This window comes from Hypanus sabinus, chromosome 16 (genome assembly GCF_030144855.1).
Source record: "Hypanus sabinus isolate sHypSab1 chromosome 16, sHypSab1.hap1, whole genome shotgun sequence".
NCBI classification, from domain to species: Eukaryota; Metazoa; Chordata; class Chondrichthyes; order Myliobatiformes; family Dasyatidae; genus Hypanus; species Hypanus sabinus.
Window position 1 is genome coordinate 73,284,036 of NC_082721.1, and position 23,126 is coordinate 73,307,161.

General features: G+C 44.1%; 1 protein-coding gene across 1 annotated transcript in view; it reads right to left on the minus strand.

Annotated features, from left to right (window-relative positions):
- Positions 1–6,634: 6,634 nt before the first annotated feature.
- The window catches only part of LOC132405917 (uncharacterized), a 119,209-nt gene continuing 102,717 nt past the window's right edge, over positions 6,635–23,126 (minus strand). Inside the window, exons 15-16 of the mRNA XM_059990897.1 lie at positions 21,944–22,006; positions 6,635–6,738 (exon numbers count right to left, since the gene is read on the minus strand). Of these exons, the coding sequence (XP_059846880.1) occupies positions 6,635–6,738; positions 21,944–22,006 (167 nt within the window). The remainder of the gene's footprint in view (positions 6,739–21,943; positions 22,007–23,126) is intronic.

Here is a 23,126-nt window from a genome sequence, read left to right on the forward strand (position 1 = left end):
CTTTTTGCACTTCAATTTAATTTTTAGATATACATATTATAATGTATGGTCTTTTTATTATTACATATTGCAATGTACTGTTGAGGTTGCTGAAGGTCAATCATCTCAGCATCAGGACATCATTGCAGGAGTTTCTCCAGACAAGGTTCAAGACTCCTTTCTTCAGCTGCTTCAACAGTGACCTTCCTTCCAGCACATGGCTGGAAGGACGGTTATTTATTAGTGAGTATATACATTCGGTTTCATTCACTGCTGCTCAGATAATGATGCAGTCTAGGCCTCTTCTTCTTGGTGCTGGAGGTTGTTTACTACATGTCAGCCCAAACCTCAGTAGCTCTGGTGCAACAAACAAGTTGTGCAACAACAAACTCAGTCAATCAGGCAGCATCTATAGTGGGAGAGGGACAGTTGATGTACCTGTACACTGTTCCCATCTGCTCTCCTCACCCTCCCTCACTTGGTTTATTGCTCCATCTTCCATTCCCATCAAATTCCACCTTTGGCTCCACATATCACCTCCCAGTTATTGCATCCTTCCCTTCCCCATCTGACTCCATCTGCCTATCAATCCCTCCTCTGTCACCTGCCAGCTCTTTGCCCACCACTCTCCTCACCTTTGTATTCTGGTTATCTCCTCTACTGTCTCAGTGCAGCTGAAGTGTTAGACCTGAAGTATTGACTCTCCAATCCCCCCCACCACAGTTATTACAGACACCTGAGTTGCTCTGGCAATCAGATTTTGCTTTAGATTCCAGCATCTGCAGTCTCTTGTGTCTCCTTGTGTCTCTGTTTCCCATTTCTGATGTAGGGTCCCGGACGAGAAAACGTGCACTGTTTCCCTCGCTCTCTGACCTGCTGGGGGTTCCCAGCTTCTACTTTTATTTCAGGTTTCTGGAATCTGTGGGCTGGATTTCAATATTCCCCTATCAGCCCTGGGAGGAGCGTACAGCTGGTAAATGGCTGCTGCGTTGTCCGGGTTCCAGAGTTCTACCTCCCCAGGATATCGATTCCGCGCACTCTACAACTTCAACCTCTCTGAAAGTGGACGCTAGGCTTTACACTAGCAGGCATTCCCAGGCCGGAGCCATCGTTCACACAGTCACTGACCTGTGTGTTTGATCCCCAAGTATTCAGCCCAGGGATATCCTAGCCTGTCTGGTAAGTAGGAAAGGGTTAACATCTAAGCTCTGGGAAGCCGTTACAACACAAATGAATTGCACACCTCATCATCACCAGATGTTTCTCATCAACATCCCACTGCCTGCAGGAAGCAAACTGACAGCCCAGATGGTGGCAGAAACAGAGGCCTCAGAGTGAGGCAGCAGTCAGTCCGAGCAGAGAGCCAGGGGCAGGAGAGGCAGAGCCATGGCTGTGGTGGGAACCGGTTTCCAGGCTGGCTAGAGCTGCAGTGGTGGACACACCACAGGATTCACAGACTGTACACCCTCTGTCGTCTCGAAAAGCACGCATACCCAGTGTGCAGTCACTCTTGTGACTACACTAACAGCACGTGTTGTCTGGGCACTAATTCTCTGATTCTACTGTGTAAGGATCAATACACAAGACTGTAATTTGTCCACATTGTTCTGCCAGATTGCATTCTCTCTAGATATCTATAACCCAGATTGTGTTTTCTGTGTATGCAAGTTTATGGGCCATTGCTTGTTTTATGCAGAGGTACCCCAGTCTGTGAACTTTGTACACTCTAATTCTGCAGACTGATCAGGCATTACTCTATGTACATTCTTCAAGAGGGCTGCAACCATGTTATGGTTTGGAGGCTTGTGTGCCTCAATGACCTGGAGGAACTATGTTGGCTGGAGTCAGGGCTTTATGCTTTGCCTCTTGGTAGGGTCACCCTCGCCAAGTAGATCAAAGTGTAGAGGCCAGAAGGAGAGTGCTCTACCTGTCTTCCAGATTCGGGGGTTCAGCTCAGGGCTAACAACCCTGACTGGTAAAACAAAATTGTTATTGAAACAACAATGAAGAATCTTTCTACTTCTGAGTAAGGCTGTATTGCAGAGTCTCCGCCCGAGACTTGCATGACTAACAGTACTGGAAACCGAGAAGAAGCTACCGACATGATGAAGGAAGCTCTGAACACCGGCAGAGATGAAGGACCTTCATTGTTGCCCTAAACGCCAACAGCAGAATGGTCGGTAAGTAAGTAGCTCCCTGTACATGATTCCCTAGACTGTGAACTCTACAAACAATGCCCTGGGTATCCGATATCCCAAGCTATTTACAATGTGTTCGCATACTCCTCCACTCTTTGTGTACACCAATTCCTGGGACTCTGCTCTGTGTGCATAAACATTAGGGATTCTGTAGATACTGGAAATCAAGAGTAACACACACACAAAGTGCTGGTGCAACTCAGCAGGTCAGCAGCATCTATGGATAGGGAAGACTGTCAATATTTCAGGACTGGAAATGAAGGAGGAAGAAGTCAGAATAAGAAAGTGGGGGAGCAGTAGAAACATTGACGACTGCATTGGTGTTGCTTCTTGCACCCGTGCTGAACTCATTGACTTCATCCACTTTGCCTCCAACTTCCAACCTGCCCTCAAATTCACCTGGTCCATTTCCGAAACCTCCTTTCCCTTTCTCAATCTCACTGTCTCTATCACTGGAAACAGCTTATCCACCGCTGTCTATTCCAAACCCAGACTCTCACAGTCACCCAACCTACACCTCGTCCCACCTTACTGCCTGTAAAAACACTATCCCCTTTTCTCAATTCCTCCATCTCCGCTGCTCTGCTCTCAGGATGAGGCTTTTCATTTTAGAATGAAGGAGATGTCCTTCTTTTTCAAAGAAAGGGGCTTCCTTTCCTCCACCATCAATGCTGCCCACAACTGCATCTTTTCCATTTCACCCACATCTTACCCCATCCTCCCACCACTCTACCAGAGATAGGGTTTCTCATCCTCACCTACCACCCCAGCAGCTTCCATGTCCAACATGTAATTCTCCGTAACTTCTGCCACCTCCAGCTGGATCCCACCACCAAGCTCATCTTTCCCTCCTGCTTACTTTCTGCTTTCTGCAGGGATCGCTCCCTACGTGACTCCCTCGTCCATTTTGTCCCTCCCCTGTCTATTTGTCCCTCCCCACTGATCTCCCTCCCGGCACTTATCCTTGCAAGCAGCACAAGGGCTACACCTGCCCCTACGCTTCCTCCCTCACTACCATCCAGGGCCCTAAACAGTCCTTCCGGGTGAGGCGACATTTCACCTGTGAGTCTGTTGGAGTCATCTACTACTACTTGGTTCTCCCAGTGTGGCTTCCTCTTCATTGATGACACCCGATGTAGTCCGGGAGACCACTTTGCTGAGCACCTATGCTCCATCCGCTAGAACAAGCGGGATCTCCCAGTGGCCACGCATTTTAATTCCACTTCCCATTCTCATTCCAGTATGTCCATCCATGGCCTTCGCCAATGTTGTGATGAGATCACACTTAGCCTGGAGAAACAACACTTATATTTCTCCAACCTGATGGCATGAAGATAGATTCCTCAAACTTCTGTAATGCCCCCCAGCAACCCCCACCTTCTCTATTACCTGTCCTCTTTTTTCTCTCTCTCACTTCATCTCACCAATCAACTTCCCAGCTCTTTACATCATCCCTGCCCCTCCAGGTTTCACTCTCCTCTTCCTCCACCTTTTAAATCTACTGCTCAACATTTTTTCTCCATTCCTGCCAAAGGGTTTCGGCTGGAAACGCCGACTGTACCTTTTTCCATAGATGCTGCCTGGCCTGCTGAGTTCCTCCAGCATTTTCTGTGTGTTGCATAAGAAAGTGGGATGGGTTTGGAATACAAGCTGACCGCTGAAAGGTTAATATAGGTGAGGGGGGAAGGTACTGTAGGTGGTTGGGAGGGAGGATGAAGTGAGAAGCTGGGATTTGATAGGTTGAAAAGGTAAAAGGCTGAGGTAGAATGAACCTGTTAGGAGAGGAGAGAGGACCAGGGAAGAAAGGAAAGGAGGAGGGACACCAGGAGGAGGTGATGGGCGGGTCTGGAGAAGAGAAGGAGTAAGAGGAGAACCATAATAAGGAATAGAAAAAGAGAAACAAGCGAGAGGAGAGAAAGTACTGGAATTTAGAGAAATTGATGCTCATGTCATCAGGTTGGAGGCTACCCAGACAGAATATTAGATTAAATTAAATTAAATTACTCAAACAAAATTTAGAACATTGAGGGGGGATCTTATTGAAACGTATAAAATTCTAAAGGGATTGGACAGGCTTGATGCAGGAAGATTGTTTCCAATGTTGGGGAAGTCCAGAACGAGGGGTCACAGTTTAAGTATAAAGGGGAAGCCTTTTAAGAACGAGATGAGGAGAAACTTCTTCACACAGAGAGTGGTGAATCTGTGGAATTCCCTGCCACAGGAAACAGTTGAGGCCAGTTCATTGGCTATTTTTAAGAGGGAGTTAGATGTAGCTCTTGTGGCTAAAGAGATCGGGGGTATGGAGAGAAGACAGGTACAGGGTTCTGAGTTGGATGATTGGTCATGATCATACTGAATGGCGGTGTAGGGCCAAATGGCCTACTCCTATTCTCTATGTTTCTATAATATGAGATGTTTTTATTTATTTGTTGAGATTCAGCATGGAATAGGCCTTTCAGCCCTTCAAGCTGTGCTGTCCTATATCTTTAGCGTAATCACGGGACATTTTACAGTGACCAATTAATCTACCAATTGAATTGTCTTTGGACTGTGGGAGGAAACTGGAGCACCTGGAGGAAACCCATGTGGTCATGCGGAAAGTATACAGACTCCTTACAGTGACTGGGGCTCTTCCAACCTGAGAGTGGCCACGGATCGACATGTTGGAATGAGAATGGGAAGTAGAATTACAATGGGTGGGAACCGAGAGATTTGCGGATGGAGCTCAACAAAGTGGTCCCTGATCTGCAACAGGTCTCACTGATTTAGAGAAGGCTGCACTGGGAGTACTGGACACAGTAGATGACGCCAAAAGAATTTGAGGTGAAGTGTTGCTGTTTGAGTCTCTGAATGGTATTGAGGGAAATGGTTTCGGGGCAGGTGTAGCACTTCTCCCACTTGCCAGGAGGGAGATCAATGGAGAGGGACAGCTGGACAAGGGAGTCATGGAAGGAGTGATCCCTGTGGAATGTGGAGAGTGGGATGGAGGAAAGATACGTTCATGTTCTCCAGTTCCAAGAACTATACTATTTGTGCATGACAGTTCCCAGGATTGTGGTTCTGCGTATATCCCTTTGCCAGCCAGACCAGAGTTCAGGGGATCCTGTCATCAACGAATCCTGAGCTTAAAGTCTCATTCATTGTCATCAGCAAGCACTGGGTTCGTACTGAAGAATGAAGCCCAAAGGTGGAATCTCTGTGAGTCTGCTGGAGAAATTGAAGGCCTAATGTCTGTAAATCCATGAGTCCACTGAAGGTTGGAAGGCTGAAGACGACCTGGTTTTGGCTTATAGGACTATGTAGCTGCATGAGTGTGTGAGTGGGAGGGAGGGAATGGATCTTCCTGGTGAAGGGTCTCGGCCCGAAACGTTGGCTACTCTTTTCTCACAGATGCTGCCTGACCTGCTGAGTTCTTCCAGCGTTGTGTACGTATTCTTTGATCCACAGCATCTGCAGTTGTATTTTTGTGAATGAATCTTGTTTTGCTGTTGATGCTTTATCACTTGGCACGTTCTCTCTTGTGTTCTATTGAGCATGGTGGAATGCTATCCTGGCACCAGAATGTATATTGACACTTGCCAGAGGATTGGTTAACTAATAGAAAGCAAAGAGTTGGGATACATGGGTGTTTCTCTGGAAGGCAATCAGTGGTGAGCGTTATGCTGCAGGGGTTGGTACTGGGCCTGCAAATATTCATGGCATACATTAATGATCTGGAAGAGGGGATAAGTACAGTGAATCTAAGTTTGCTGCTGACACTAAATTGAGTGGAAAGCCAAATTGTGCAAAGGATATGGAGAATCTTCAGAGAGATACAAGTAGGTTAAGTGAGTGGGCAAGGGTCTGGCAGATGGAATACAATGTTGGTAAATGTGAGATCATCCACTTTGGAAGGAAAATAGAAGAGCAGATTATTATTTAATTGGTAAAAGATTGCAACATGTTGCTGTGCAGGGCATAGGAGTGCTTGTGCATGAATTGCAAAAGGTTGGTTTGCAGGTGCAACAGGCTGTCAAGAAGGCAAATGGAATGTTGGCCTTCAATGCTAGAGGGATTGAATTTAAGAGTCGGGAGGTTATGCTGCAACTGTATAGGATACTGGTGAGGCTGCATCTGGAGTAGGTAGCCATCGATCCCAGGGGATCATGGGTTTGCACCTCTGGTGGACCGTGTCCTCTTCAGGGTGCAAGCCTGGGTGGGAAGATTTGAAGAATTGGCTGTTGCCCATTCAGTGGGTTCTCCCTCTCCACGTCACTGATGCAGTCCAAGAAAAGGGCAAGCGCCGATATGGCTTGGCACCAGTGTCACCGCAGAGGTTGCCAAAGTTGTAAATAGCATCAAACTGCCTTAGGGGCCTCGGCTCCGGATTTCTTTCTCAGGGTTTACTACCAAAGCCTTTCTCGTGGGTGGGTATAGCCACAAGGCAGTGGAGGCTTAAAATCCAAGTTTTCCTTCTCCTAGGTGGGCTGCTGTCCCAGGCTGAAGAGCCCCACCTGCCCGAAGCACCAGTGGTTTTGAGGCACATGGTCCGCCTTTGTCAGTAGAAACAATTTCGCCGGGCCTAGAAGGCCAAGAGTTGGACTTGGTTGTCAGAGGCTGTTAGAGATGCACAGCATTTGGAGCACTTTATAGGTAGTGGGAGCTTATCCCCACTATCACCCCTGGCTATCACAACCTTAGAAACCCTGTTCTGGGCTCCTTAGGAATGCAGTTCTAGTCTCCTTACTTGTGGAGGGATATACTGGCTTCAGAGGTGGTGCAGAGGAGGCTCACCAGGTTGATTCCAGAGATGAGGGGGTTAGATTATGAGGAGAGATTGAGTTGCCTGGGACTGTACTCGCTGGAATTCAGAAGGATGAGAGGAGATCTTACAGGAACATATAAAATTATGACAAAATAGAGGCAGGAAAGTTGTTTCCACTGGTAGGTGAGACTAGAACTAGGGGACGTAACCTCAAGATTCGAGGGAGTAACTTTGGATGGAGATGAGGAGGAACTGCTTTCCCCAAAGAGTGGGGAATCTGTGGAATTCTCTGCCCAATGAAGCTACCTCAGTAAATATATTTAACACAAGGTTGGATAGATGTTTGCATAGTAGAGGAATTAAGCGTTATGGGGAAAAGGCAGGTAGGTGGAGTTGAGTCCATGGTCAGATGGCGGAACAGGCTCAGTGGGCCAGATGGCCCACTCCTGCTCCTATTTCTAAAGTTTTTATGTTACATTGAAGTAAAGGGAATTACCGAGGCAAAAGAGAGGAGCTGTCAAATGGCTGGTGTTTCTAGGAGGAAATTCAGAAGGCAGAGGAGAGTTACATCCCAAAGATGAGGAAGTATTTTAAAGGGATGATGATGCAATCATGGCTGACAAACTAAGTTAAAGATAGCATAAAAGCAAAAAGTGGGGGAATATAATATCACAAAAAGTAGTGGGAAGCTAGAGGATTTGGAAGCTCTTAAAAACCAACAGAAGGCAACTAATAAAGCCATAAAGAGAGAAAAGATGAAATATGAAGATAAGCTCGCCAATAATATAAAAGACGATAGAAAAAGCTTTTTTTCTGACATATAAGGAGTAAAAGAGAGACGAGAGTGGACTGGACTGCTGAAAAATGATGCTGGAGAGATGGTAATGGGGGGGGGGGGATAAAGAAATCGTGGAAGAACTTAATAAGTATTTTGCATCAGTCGTATTCTTCACTGTGGAAGACACCAGCAGAATGACAGAAATGTGAAAGGGTCATAGGGCAGAAAAGTTCAAAGTATATTTATTAGCAGAGTATGCATGGTATACGTTATACAACCTTGAAATTCATCTCCTTACAAGCAGCCACAATGCAAAGGAATCCAAAAGAGCTCATTAAAAAGAGAGAAGAATGTCAATCGTCTAATGTGCAGAGAAAACAAAACCAGTCATGCAAACAATGAACATGAGCAAATAGCATTCAGAAGTAAGTGCCATCGCTATTATTAAGGAGAAGGTGCTTGGGAAGCTGAAACACCTGAAAGTAGGTAAGTCACCTGGACTAGATGGACTATACCCCAGGGTTCTGAAAGAGGTAGGTGAAGAAATTTTGGAAGCATTAGTAATGATCTTGCAAGAATCACTAGATTCTGGAATGGTTCCTGAAGACTGGAAAATTGCAGATGTCTTTCAGAAGAGAGGAGGGCAGAAGAAAGGAAGTTATGGGCTTGGTGGCCTGACTTCAGTGGTTAGGAGGCTGTTGGATCATGTTGCCATTCTTTTTTGTGTGGGGTGGGGGGTGGTCTGATCTTTTTGGTTTTCTTTGCTTCATGGCTTTCTGGAGAAGACGAGTCTCAGGGTTGTATACTGCACACATAGTTTGATATTAAATGAACCTTTGAAACTTTGAACATGTCACCCCCCCTGTTTCTGCTCTCCCGAGGAAAGATAGTGGAATTGTCTTGAGCACATGTGAGGGATTAGGGGCTCCTGCTCATCGATTCCCCGGTACAGTACGCTCCCGCATGCTTCCCCACACAGTCTGGTTAATGAGGACATGGAGCCAGGTTTTTCCATATGGAAGTCCCAGTGAGTACAAGATATTCCTTAACTTTGTGAATCTTCAGACGAATCATTTGAGGACAGCCACACATAAATTGTGGGCACTCAATACCCAGTAATGCATTCTGAACTTAAAGAAAGATTAGCTTTATTTGTTACAAGTACATGAGAACGTTTATTTATTTAGTGATACAGCATAGAGTGGGCCCTTCTGGCCCTTCGACTGTGCCATGCCAGCAATCCCCAATAAACCCAATTAACAGCAACCTAATCACAGGACAATTTACATTGACCAATTAATCTACATGGTATGTCTTTGGGCTGTGTGAGGACCTGGAGGACCTGAGGAAACCCATGCATTCCATGGGGAGGACAGACAGACTTCTTACAGATGGCATCGGAATTGAACTCCCAACTCCGGAACGTCCCAAGCTGTAATAACATTGCTCTAACCATTCAAAATCAAAACATACAGTGAAATGTGTTGTTTTTGTCAGTGACCCACGCAGCCCAAGATGTGCCAAGGGTGGCCCGCAAGTTTTCCCATGCTTCCAATGCCAACATAGCATGCTCACAACTTATGAACCCTAACTCTAACATGTTTGGAACTTCCCAGGTTGTGAAAAACTCCGGCATGTTCCCTGCCTTCCCTTGATAATTCATGTAATGTTTCAGATAAAGAGCCTACTGTTCAGAGTCTCATCATTGGCAAGTCTGGAGTTCGAAGCCTGGAGGTCGGGTCCTTATCCAGGGTTGCCAATCATTGCCGTTGGCGAGTCCTGGGCCGATACCGAGCATCATCGTCTGAAGGTCAGTCAGAAGTCTGGTAGATAAGTCACGACGGCTGGATCCCCGAGTCTGTGAGTCTTTGCAAGTTTGCTGGGAAAGTTGAAAACCCGATGTCTGGAAGTGTAAGTCCACTGGAGGCTGAGGGCCGAAGATGCCCTGCCCTGGGGTGGAGGACTCTGTGTCTGTGGGTGGCAGTGTAGGAGAGAGGAATAGGGCTTCTGTTCTGATGTCTTCCCACCTATTGTGCTCTGTGTTGTTCTGCCGAACACTGTTGCTGGCAGTATGTGTATGACACTTGCAGGCTGCCCCCAGTAAGTTGGGTGTGTTGGTTGTTAATGTAAAAATGTGTTTCTCAGTATGTTTAAATCTGAATTTGAATTCGGTCCTCAAGTTCTGGAGAAAAGATCCCAGTCTGTTATTTAATAGCAATGGAATGAATATTTCTCAATCGTAAATAAATAGCTCTGCTGCCTTAAGAACCTAATCTCACAGAGGAAAGAAATGGTACAACTAATCTGTACTTACAATAACAAGTTTCATTTGTGTGACGGCCTAACATAATAGAATGTGCCAAGGTGCTTTTGCCACAAACAACTTCTGACATCAGTCCAGGTGACTTTGAGATAGCATTTTCATTAATCTTGGCAAAGATTGCATGTTTGCAGACATGTATATAGAGACTTAAAGAAAATAAACCTCTTAAACAAGGAACCTCAGCCTTCTCTTTATTATTGTGTTCAGTTATAACATTTTGTGACAAGGAAAATTGTTCATGAAGTTAGGTAAGACTGAAGAAAATTTAAAAACTAAACGGGAAAGGTAAGTCTTATAATGATTTGTTTACAAAGAAACAAAACTTAATAATCCCCTTTATTCCCAGGGTAGGGGAGACTAAAACCAGACGGTGTATGTTTGAAGTGAGAAGGAAAAGATTTAAAAGGGGCTGTTTTTTTGCACAGTTGGTGGTGGGTATATGGAGGAAGTGGTAGATGTGGGTTTAATTACCATGTTTAAAACACATTGATAAGTTTATGAGTTCTAGGCCAAATGTAGGTAACTGGGTCTAGTTTAGGTATGTGTTGGGCTGAATGGCCTGGTTCTGACTACCTACATGCTGGGAGAAATTTAGAATTAACCCACAAACTCGCAGAAGAAAACTGGAGCATCCGATGAAAACCCATGAAGTTATAGGGACAATGTGCCAGCACCTGAGCTCAGGATTGAACCCGGGACCTTGGTGCTGTGAGGCTGCGTCTCTACCAATTTGCCACAAGTTAAAAAACATCAATGAGATGGTGGCTGAGTAAGTAGCTGAACTGAGCAAGTTTTCACAAGGCCATCAACATGGCAACACTTGTGTTGTACTAAAGGACATGTCAGAGTAGTCAGTGACAATCTTAGCTTTTATTGCAGATGAACCTCATCTTCGGGTGCATGGCAAGTATCGGAACTGCCATTCTCAGGGTCATATCCTGATTACTGGAGCATCAAGAGAGATTAACACCTGAGGGATCTAAAAGAAGTGTTGAGCAGAGTGATAAAGACAGGCTTATGGTTGGTGTGCTCCCTTACTGAATGAAACACAGTACCCGAGACACTTGTGGACACCAAAACCTCACACAGAGTTCAAGAGACTAAAACCTGACCCCACTATAATAACGGTGGTTAAGCTATGATTGGGATTGATGTGTTCAAAGTTCAAAGTGAATTTATTATCATACACTACCGTACATTATTACCATCCACTATCTTGAGGTTCTTACAGGGGGAAAAAAACAATAGGGTTTTACAAAAAACTATACATAAACGCAGACTTGGGAACAACCAATGTGCAATACTTTGGAAATAAAAATAATACTGTGTTGTACTGAATTGTAAAGAGTCCTTGAAAGTGAGTCTGTAGGTTGTAGAATCAGTTCAGAGTAGTGGTGAATAAAGTTGTCCATGCTAGTTCATGAGCCTGATGGTTGTAGCATAAAATCTGTTCCTGCACCTGGTGGTGTGGGACCTAAGGGTTCTGTATCTCCTGCTTGGCTGTACTAGCAAGATGAGAGCATGGCTTGGAAGTTGGGGCAGGGGGGTCTTAAATGATGAATGCTGCTTTCTTGAGCCAGCACTTCATGTAAATGTGTCCAGTGGTTGGGGAGGGCATTGCCTGTGATGAACTGGGAACTATCCATCACTTTCTGTTCTTAGGCATTGGCATTTCCATTCCAGGCCATGTTGCAACCAGTTAGGATACTGTGCTTCTACAGAAGTACAGTAGGTCAAAGCTTTTGGTGATGCCAAATCTATGCAAACCCCTAAGGATGCCGAGGCACTGTTATACCATCTTTGTGATGACAATTATTTGCTGGTCCCAGGACAGATCCTCAGATATTCACCAAGAAATTTGAAGCTACTACCCCCTACACCTTGTTCCCCTAATGAGATTTGCTCTTGGATCTCTCTCTTCTTCCTCCTGTAGTCAATAATCAGCTTCTTGCTTTTATTGACATTAAGTGAGAGGTTGCAGCACCTCAACCAGAATTTCAATCTCCCTCCTCTCCATTAAAAGTCACCTCCTTTGATCTGACCAACAACAGTGTTGTTGTCAACAAATCTAATGACAGCACTGAAGCTGCACTTAGCCAAACAGTCATAAGTGTTGATGCACCATCAATAACTCACTCTGAGATGTAAAGGTGAGATATTGGCTTTTATTGACTGGAAGAAGGAACAAGCAGTGAGTGACCATCATACTACATCCTGGAGACTGAGGCAGAGCATCAGGCCTCGATCGCCTTTATACAGGGGCCTGTGGGAGGAGCCACAGGAGCAGTCAGCAGGGGGTGTGTCTAGACAGGCACACGTAGTTCACCACAAGCGTATAGTGAGTAGAGCGGAGGACTAAGCAGAGTCCTGTGGAGCTAATACAATCCCTGTCAAACCCACAACACTACACTGCACTATAATTTTATGGGACTTCATCTCCTTGTTACTAGATCTGTTGTGGACTAGTTAACAGAGAAGTGGCACTGATCATGGATGTGACTTTCTAACTTTGTGAGCCTTGAAGTATTTTGCTTACAACTTTCATTCAGAGTGAGGAACTGCTGAGCGGGGTTCTGTGTGGGCACTCAGGCAGGGCAAATACCTATTTCACTCAGGAGTTGTGACTTGCCACACACTGCCCAAGGTTGTGGAAAGAAGATTCCACAATAACTTTCAAAGGACAATTGGAAGAATATTTGAAAGACAGGATGTCAAAGTTTGAATTCATTTTCATTTGCATCAGCGCATGGACGGTATGCACAGGATCACAAGCACATTGCATCAGATAAGTCACATTCACACAAAAAAAAACACAAATTATACACAACTTTTTATAAGAAAATTCAAGTGGCCAGAGTGTTCAGTAAAGCTGTAGTAATTAGGGTTCTGTTGGTTCATTCAGGAGCTAAATGAATGAAGGAAAGTAACTATTCTTAAATCTGGCAGTGTGGGACTTCAGGCTCCTATCCCACCTTCCAAATGGAATCTGTGAGAAGATAACATACCCTGGATGGTGGTTATCTTTGGTGATAGCCAATTTTTCTTGACAGAAGTGCACTGGCTGCGTTAAGGAGATGAATTGCAGTACTAACTGGACAGCCACTATGGATATAAAGGGCAGAATTATCTCCTGAATTGTATCATTTTCTGATTCTGCATTACTGGTCACCAGGGCTGCTTGGGCTCCCCTAGGGGCTGGTCAGACAATCAGCACAAATGTTGGTGGGCGGTGACAGGTCCCAGAGAGTCACCACTTCCTTTCACGGTTGACGGCCTGCTGGATATTGGGGGACTGAGTCTCCTCCTCATTGCAAAGTGGTTGCTGTCCTGCAAGCCACATGTGGCCCCATTGAAGAGCCACTCAAACAAACCTTTCTGAAACTTTGAATCAACAGAGGGAGAAACAGTGGCTCACAGAGGATTAGCCAGGTACACTTCACCACTTCTACTCCACACTAACTTTTAGATCTATCAGAGGATTCCAAGCACAGCCACATGGACTCAGTTGCCCAGTGACCTCTCATGTAATCATTCTGGTGGTTGTAAATTTGCTTCTTATCTAATCGTTCACAAGGATGAAACATCTTTATGCCCCTAGGACCTGCTGCTAATGGTCTACAGTAACTGAACCCCAGCTCAGGCAGAGTTTACATACACCAGTCCCTATGTTGTCATAACCATTTCCGGCTCAGGGAGGCTAATTCATGTAGGGTCCTGACTATGCATACAGATCTGTGATTCATTTAGCACGCCACAGAGTAAAGCTGAATTTTCACGGTTGTAGTTCCTTTGGTGAGGGCAGCCTCCATGGTTTGAGTACTTTGCCCTGGTTTCCACAGGAAGTCCATACCTTGGTGAGGGTATAACTTGCTCTGATCAACAGAGTATATCTCTGGATCGTGTTCTCAGATCTGCCATCTGTTATTCTTCATTCAGCATCTTTATGCTCTTCTTCTGCCAGTTTGCACCTCTTTCTGATGTAGACTTTCTCGGCCATTTACTTTGGAGACATAACAAATAAATATAAATAGCTTGGCTTAGCTCTGGTGAAGCTGGATTTATGGAACTTCTATAGTCAGTGGGAAGGTAAGGCATCCGATCGCACAACATATACATTTGGAGCCTTCAGTTAACTCTTGATCACCTCAATCACACCATTAGATGGTGTCCACATGTATTCATGAGTGTATTTGCACAGAATTACATTGGACACAGCCCAATATCTATCGACTGGTTCATAGATAGATAGAACAGTACAGCACAGAAATAAGCTCTTTGCCTCACAAAATCAGTGCCAAATGCAATGCTGAATCCAACTAAATCTCTTCAGTCTGTACAATCCATATCCACATCCCTTCATTTGCTATATATTCATGTGACTACTTAAAGTTGTCTTAAACACCACTGTTCCTGCCAGCCTGTTCCAGACACCCACCATTCTCTGGGTAAAGCAAAACCTGCACTACCCATCTCCTTTAATCCTTCTGGTTCTCAACTTAAATGCATCTTCTCTAGTATGTGTCATTTTCTACCCTGGGAAACAGATGTTGACAGTTGTCTCTATTGTGACTCCCATAATCTTAAATAGCTCTGTCAGGTCTCCCCTTAGCCTCTGATGCTTGACAAAGAGAAAAAGACAAATTGTCCAAACTCTCCACTTATCTCATATTCTCTAATATAGGCTGTATCCTAGTAAATGTCTTCTGTACTCTTTCAAAGCCACCATATCCTTCCTGTAATGTGGTGATCAGAATTGCATACAATACTCCAAATGCAGCCTAACCAAAGCTTCGCACAGTTATAGTTTTTATTGTACACAACCCTTGACTACTTCATCTCAGTCATTCCACCTGATATTGATTTCCAATTAAATGTAAAATCTAAATATCAAAAAAAGAGAAAGAACTCTTTGGGGGCTTTGCTCTTGCTTGCATGGTAGTGGTGGTGGGGGTCATGTCTTTTACTGGTGCATATGTGAGGAGAATTGATTTTTTTGCTGCTACTTGTGCCGGTGGGGTGGGGAGGGAGGGATGGCTGTGTGGTTCTGATGTTTTTGTTATTCATACTTTTTTTTCTATTTCGTGGATGTCTGTGAAGAGTAAAAATTTCAGGTTGGATACTGGATACATTCACTGATATTAAATTGCACCATTGAACCTTTGGCATAGAAAAAAGAAAAATCCCTTAGATGAGAAAATCCAAAATAAAAACAGGAAATGCTGGGAACTCCCAGCAAGGCAGGTAACATCTGCAGAGGAATAAACAGTATTTGTGTTACTCGTGTAACTGAATTTTCTTTACTTAACCTGAAATTTAATCTCTGTTTTTCTTTCTACTGATGTTGCCTGACCTGCTGAGAATCTACAGTGTCTTCTGCTTTCCCTCCAGTGAAAGGTATGCATGGATTTTCTCTGCACTCCTGCTGAATAACTTCCAATAAAGAAGTTGCCCAAGTACCTGGTTCAATTTATTATGGACCATTTTATACACATGCGTGTCTGAAAACCACACAAATACAATGTCATCAGATACAGCCTTTCAAATATTTTATCAAATACTTATTTAATCCTGAAATCTAAATGTTAAAACATTTCAAATCTTGGAAATCTGAAACAGAAACAGTTTCTTCCCCACACACCTGTCAGCAGAATTTTGAACACTACCTTGTTGTTCCCAATCTATTTATCTACCTATTTATTTATATATATATACACACACACACATAATGTATATATAAAATACAGAATAAGATAATGAATATAATGATAAAAATGTAATAAATATAAATATGTACATAAGGTAGCATATGTACATAGGTGGATTGTATGTCCATAAAGTGATGATAGGCACAGGAGTGTCTGTGCCTAAGCTGGCTGTCAGAAACTAATAAAATAGCGATGGTGGGGTGTGTGGAGGGTTGGATTAGTAGGTGGAGATATTTATCAGCCTTACTGCTTGGGGAAGGTAACTGTTTTTCAGTCCGCTGGTCCTGTTGTGGATGCTACATAGCATCCTCACCGGTGGGAATGTGACAAACAGTCCAGCAGCTGGGTGGGTGGGATCCTTCATGATGCTACTAGCCCTTTTCCGGCACCTTTCTATGTATATGTCCTTGTCACCAGGTATACCAGTGATGCAGGGGTAGTTTAACTACCCATTATAGTGCTTTCCTCTCTGGCATTGTGCAGTTTCTATATTTAACACACATCTGTAAAATAATGTGAGTAAAGATATGCATAGTCCAGCTCTCTTCAGCCTCCTCAGAACGCAGAGGCATTGGTGAGCTTTGCTGATTGTGTGGGATGTCTTTGGGGACCATGAGAGTAGTTGTACGAGATGTCCACTCCCAGGAGTTTCAAATTATTTAGAGTTTCCACTGTTGTGCCACTGATGTAAAGAGGGGCTTGAGTGCTGCTTTGTAAAACAATAAGTTTCACATCATGTAAGAAAGTGATAATGAGACTAATTCTGATTGTAGTTTCATCCCTCCAATGGTTCTTTGTTCAGATTCTCTGGAACTGCTTCCATTAACCTATTGTGTAGATGAATCCGTTTGCAGCTAATCCCCAGGGTAATTTGAACTCAGTTTGTCACTGATGTCTCCTTCATCCTCTGCGCCTCCCTCCACCTTCTCTCTTTCCCAGTTCTAATGTGGGGTCCTGGGCCTGAAATTTTAACTGTGGCTCTTTCTCCACAAAAACTGACTGACATGCTGAGTGTTTCCAGCATTTTCTACTTTTATTTCACAGAACTATAGAGTCACGTAACAGTCACACGCAGAGAAAATGCTAGGTGTATAAGATGATGAGAGGCATTGATTGGAGAGTCAGAGCCTTTTTCCCCAGGGCTGAAATGGCTAACACAAGGGCACACAGTTTTAAGGTGCTTGGAAGTAAGTACAAGGGGGAATGTCAGGGGTAAGTTTTTTTACACAGAGAGTGGTGGGTGTGTGGAATGTACTGCCAGTGACGGTGGTAGAGGCGGATACAATAGGGTCTTTTAAGAGACTCTTAGGTACGTGGAGCTTAGAAAAATAGAGAGCTATGCGGTAGGGAAATCCTCGGCAGTTTCTGGACCAAGTTACATGGTTGGCGCAATATTGTGGGCCAAAGGGCCTATAATGTGCTGTAGATTTCTATGATCTATGTTTTATGTTCTAAACAGTCCCTTCACTCATCATGTTCATACCACCTGTTATATAAATTCCACTTAACTGCATCTGGGATTGGCTTATTACTATCACATGTACCCAGATACAGAGAAAAGCTTTTGCTTTGTGTACTATCTAGAACGACCAAGTATGCAAAGCTAGCAAAAAGAGACCGGAATGCATGATTTACAGAGAAAGCGCAGTGGAGATAGACGGGAAAAAAGGACACAATGACATTGATTTTGTTCGTAGTCCTCTATATCAACAAACTCAAAATGCTGGAGGAAATTAGCAGGTCAGGCAGCATCTATGGTAATAAATAAACAGTCAACGTTTTGGACTGAGACACTTCTTCAGGACTGCAGACGAAGGGGAAAATGCCACAATAAAAATGAGGGGTGGGGGGAAGGACGATAGCTAGAAGGTGATAGGTGAAGCAAAGGGCAGGAAAGGCAAAGGGCTAGAGAGGAGGGAACTCAATAGGAGAGGAGAGTGGACCATAGGAGAAAGGGAAGGAGGAAAGAACCTAGGGGAGGTGACAGGCAGGTGAGAAGAGTTACGATGCCAGAGTGGCAAACAGAAGAATGAGGAGGCGGAGGGAATTTGTATTATACCGGAAGGAGAAATCGATATTCATGCCATCAAGTTGGAGACGACTCAGACGGAACATAAGGAGTTGCACCTCCACCCTGAGGCTGGTTTCATCACGCTACAGGAGGAGGCCGTGGACTGACATGTCGGAACAGGAATGGGAGTCAGAATTAAAATGTTTGGACACCGGGACATTCAGGTTTTGGCGGATGGAGCCGAGGTGCTCAATGAAGCGGTCCCTCAATTTACAACGGATCTCACGAATGTGGATGAGGTCGCATCGAGAGCACTGGATACAATAGATGACCCCAGCAGATTCATAGTTAAAATCTTGCCTCACCTGGTTGGACTGTTTGGGGCTCTGGATGGAGGTGAGGGAGCAGATGAATGGGCAGGTGTAGTACTTGGGCCACTTGCAGGGATAAGTGTTGGGAGGGAGATTAGTAGGGAAGGATGAATGGTCAAGGGAATCACAGAGGCAGCAATCCCTGTGGAAAGCAGAGAGGGGAGGAGCGGTAAAGATACGTTTGGTGGTAGGATCCCTTTGAAGATGGTGGAGGTTGTGGAGAATGATGTGTTGAGTGTGGATGCTCATGGGGTGGTAAGTGAGGACAAGAGGAAGTCTGTCACTGTTAAGGCATCAGGAAGATGGGGCGAGCGCAGATGTACAGGCAATGAAGGAGCTGTGGGTGAAGACAGCATCAGTAGTGGAGGAAGAGAAACCCGTTCTTTGAAGAAGGAGGACACCTCTGATGTCCTGGAAAGGAAAGCCTCATCCTGGGAACACGGATACAGTGGAGATGAAGGACCGGAAAAGAGATTAGCATAACAGGTATTACCACTTTGAATAGTGTTGGGGGGAGGGAACAACCTACCAGCAACAATCATGACTCCTTCGTGATTTAAATGCTTGTCACTCGGGAGAGTACTTACTTCCATTACTTCCTTGGGGAGCAACTTCCAAACTTCAACCATCCCCATGACAATATATTCCCATTCAGATCACCTTTAGGCCTCTTACCTCTCACTTGGTACTCACGTCTTCTTGTTTTAGACATCTGCATCACACAATAAAAGATTTAAATGTCCATCACCCTCATTATTTTATAAACCTCCATCAGGTCAGCTTTTAGCCTCTTCCAGGGAAAATAAACACAGTTTTTCCACTGCATTCAATTCCTTCCTATAGTGTGATGGCCAGGACTATTTATTTTTCCTTAGTTTTGCAGAGAAAAATAACCTCAGTTATTTTATCCTGCAAGTACTACCTCCTTTCAAATCTCTTTTTCACCATCTCTGTTGCATTTTTTGAGATGGTGAGATGGAGACCAGAAATGTGCTTGGTAACTTACATAAACCATGTCTTTGGGCCGTGTTTCTAAGTGGGACCCTTGTATGGTTGCCAGTACTAACTGAGAGTGAATGTCAAACTCCAACCCCAGAATAACTTTCCTGTATTCCTTCTCTAGTCATTCTGCTTTCTTAAAGAGTTGATCAGTTCTTGGCCCTGGGCCTTATCACAGTGCTTATCAACCCCAATGCAGATTAATAATTTGCCAGGCCTGTTTCACTCAAAGGTAAACATTGCTGAAATGCATATTGCCAAAGGGGGATTAAGTCAGTCAACAGGAAATAGGAGGATCCCCTCGAGAATGTTCAATCAGATCACGCCTGATATCACTTGTTTTAACCTTCCTTTTCCTTTCCAGTTCCCATAATCCTTGATTTACTTACTGTCCAAACATCAGTCTCAAATTTGAGTACCTTAAATGACACTACTTCTACAAATGGAGAGAACTTAAAACATTCCTGACCCGAGAGAAGACATTCCTCCTCATCTTCATAATCCCGAAACTACCCATGTCATTCAACAGGACCCGGGGAGAACCATCGTCTCACCAGCTATTTTCCCCCGCCCCCTCAGCTTCAATATCACATCTCATTCCACAGGATTGCAATCAGGACATGTCCGTTCAGCTCATTCTTTGCCCTTAGGCCACCCAGGAGACATCTGAACGAACCTTCCTCGAACTGTCCCCAATTTGAGCACACCGTTCCTAAAAAAGGTGCCCAGATTTTTATCCCCTGGAGTATGGGTGACTGAGGAGTGATCTTATTGAAGGTTATGATATCACAGGGGATGTAGATAATGTGGATGGTCACCGTCTTTTTCCCAGGTCATGGCGTCCCAAAGTAAAGGATATGGATTTGAGGTAGGAGTGGGAAGATTTAAAACCGACCTAAAGGGGTGAGTTTTTTCACACAGGGAGTGGTGGGTATGTGAACCTACATTTTGACAGTACAGGAATATTAACATTTAAAGGGTACAGGGCAAATGCAGGCAAATAGAACTGACCGAGATAGACAATTGATCGATACTGACAAGTTAGGCCGTACAATTCTACGTCTGTATGTCTCTAAATCCGTATTAGTGCTCTGGGTATGGGTTCACCAATATCCTGTGGAGTTCATAAGGTCATGGAGATGTACAGCATGGAAACGGACCTTTCGGCCCTCAAGATCAATGCCAGCACTTTTGCCCAAGTACTGTACCTTAATCCTATTTACCCACATTATATCAGTATCAAGACTTCTGACATTGGAACTCTGAAATAGGCACATCAAAACCCAACAGCATGCTGGAAACACCAGCCAACAGGAGCTTTCCCCTTCCTCTCCCAACTCCAGTGTTTGCTTGGTAGAAAACAAGCTCTATTGTGGACCACTGTTTGATGGTGCAAGATTTGGATTCTTTTATTACAGAATTATGATACTATTTGTGCTTTTGCTATCTTGCATGTGCTTTGTGCTGTGCATGACTATTGGTACTGTGATTTGTATCTTGACCCCGGAGTAACATTGCTTCATTTGGCTGCATTCATGAGTAGTCCTGTATGGTTGAATGACAATTACATTTGAATTGAATTGAATTAAATGGAATTGAATACAGAGTGAAATAGAGTTAACACTTCAGGTCAGCCCTTTCGCTCATCTACAACACTTGCTGCTGTCATTTCATACCCTTTGACATGCAAGGACGGAGGCTCAGCCAATGACATAGGTAGGAAAAGGGAGGATGTCCTGAAAAAAGAACACAGGGAGTTGGGAAGGAAACTGAGAAGCAGGACCTCAAGGGTAGTAATCTTGGAATCGCTGCCTGTGCCATGTGACAGTGAGGATAGGAATAGAATGAGGTAGCAGATAAAGGTGTGGCTGAAGAATTGGAACAGGGGGCAGGTATTGAGATTTCTGGATAATTGGGACCTCTTCTGGGGCAGGTAGGACCTGCACAAAAGGGACGTGTTGCACTGGAATCCGAGGGGGACCAATATTCTGCGGGCAGGTTTACTAGAGCCATTGGGAGTGGTTTAAATTAATATGGCAGGGGGATGGGAACCAGTATAATAGAGTTGAGGATGTGCCAGCAGGTTTCCAAGTAGATGATTAATGTAAGGAAGGACAAGCCAATGATTAGGTACAAGTACAGACAGAGCAAAGAGTTAAATTGTACCACAGAGGCAAAATTCTAAAAGGCAAGGAATGCACGACTGAAGGTATCGTATTTAAACGCACGTAGTATTCGGAATAAGGTGGATGAACTCATGGTGCAATTAGAGATTGGTCAGTGTGACATTGTGGGCATCACTGACTTTGTATCACAGAGAGTGGTGAATCTGTGGAATGCTCTGCCACAGACTGCAGAGGAGGCCAAGTCAGTGGGTTATTTAAGGAGGAAGATGATCGTTTCCTGATCAGTCAGGGCATCAAAGTATATGTGTGCAGGCAGGTGTATGGCGTTGAGTGGGATCCAGGATCAGTCATGATGGAATGGTGGAGCATACGGGATGGGCTGAATGGCCTAATTCTGCTCCTATGTCTTATGGACTTCGTCACCTGCCAGTCACAGCTCTGTAGTGATAATCATTGCTTTAACTTTCTCCCTTCCTCTCTCACGATGGTTGACTACCATGGGGTCTTATTCATGCCCTTTACTGTGAAGGCAGGTACAACATACTCATTGAAAGTCCTTTTTTTTTTCATTTCCTGTTAGTAATTTTCAGTTACATTGTCCAGGATGTATAAGACCATAAGAAATTAGAGCAGAATTAGGCCACTTGACCCATCGCGTCTGCTCTGCCATTTCATATGGCTGATCCATGTCTTTCTCGGCCCCAATCACCTGCTTTCTTCTCGTATCCCTTCATGCCCTGACTAATACCACTGATACCAGTGGTTAGTCCAACTGGAATAAAATTAGAAAACCATAGCAGACATTCAACATGTCAAGCAACATCTGTGAAGGGAGATATTTACATTATTTTCTTCTTTTCTGCTCAAATTAAAATTCTTAGTGTGTATTGGTGGAACACAGCAGGCCAGGCAGCATCTATAAGGAGAAGCACTGTCGACGTTTCGGGCTGAGACCCTTCGACAGTGCTTCTCCTTATAGATGCTGCCTGGCCTGCTGTGTTCCACCAGCATTTTGTGTGTGTTGCTTGAATTTCCAGCATCTGCAGATTTCCTCGTGTTTGTCTTAGTGTGTATTTCTACTTTTTGTTAATTTGCTCTCCTGATCAACTATATTTTTGTCACATTTTGTTTTTCTTTTCATTGTCTTTAATTAATTCCTGAATTTTCCCAATCATTCGGCCTAAACAATATTCACAATATTATTCATCCTTCCCTTCCAATCTGATTCCAGCCATAACTTTCTTGATTAGCTGTGGATGGATCATTGTTTGCATAGAATTTGTCATTCTCGGTGGAAAGAATCGGTTTCGAGACCATGAGGCATCTCCTCAGCTGTCTGCCATTGCTCACTCACTATCTATCCTTTAGTTCTATTGCCCATTCCACCTATTCTGTCTTAATTTTGTTGTTACCATCTTTATTTAAGTTTAATGCTCTAATTTTGGACTCATTTTGACTCTCAAACTGAATGAGATTCACTATGGTAGAATAAGATCACTATTTGATCCTGTCTCATTACAGAAGTACTTAAGGTAGACACTTCTTTGATTGATTCCATGTTATGCTTTTCTGAGGACCTCTGTGAACTCTGTGGTGAGATTATATCTCTGTGAATGCGGTTTGTCAAATTTATATTTACATAAAGTGCTACAGAGTTATTACTCAATCTTCTTGTGCTTTTCTGTCAGGACAACTTACACATTCTAATGTGTTGGTGGCCTTTTGTTCCAAACAGGTTCAACCACGATGTTAGTCTGAAATAGACGAGCAGTGCTTCTGCCTCCTGGCTCCAGGGGCACTTCAGATCAATCCTAACTTCCAGTGTGCTGTGTGTGGAGTTTGCACGTTTCCCATGTGCTCAGGTTTGCTCCTACGTAAAGTTTGTAAATTCA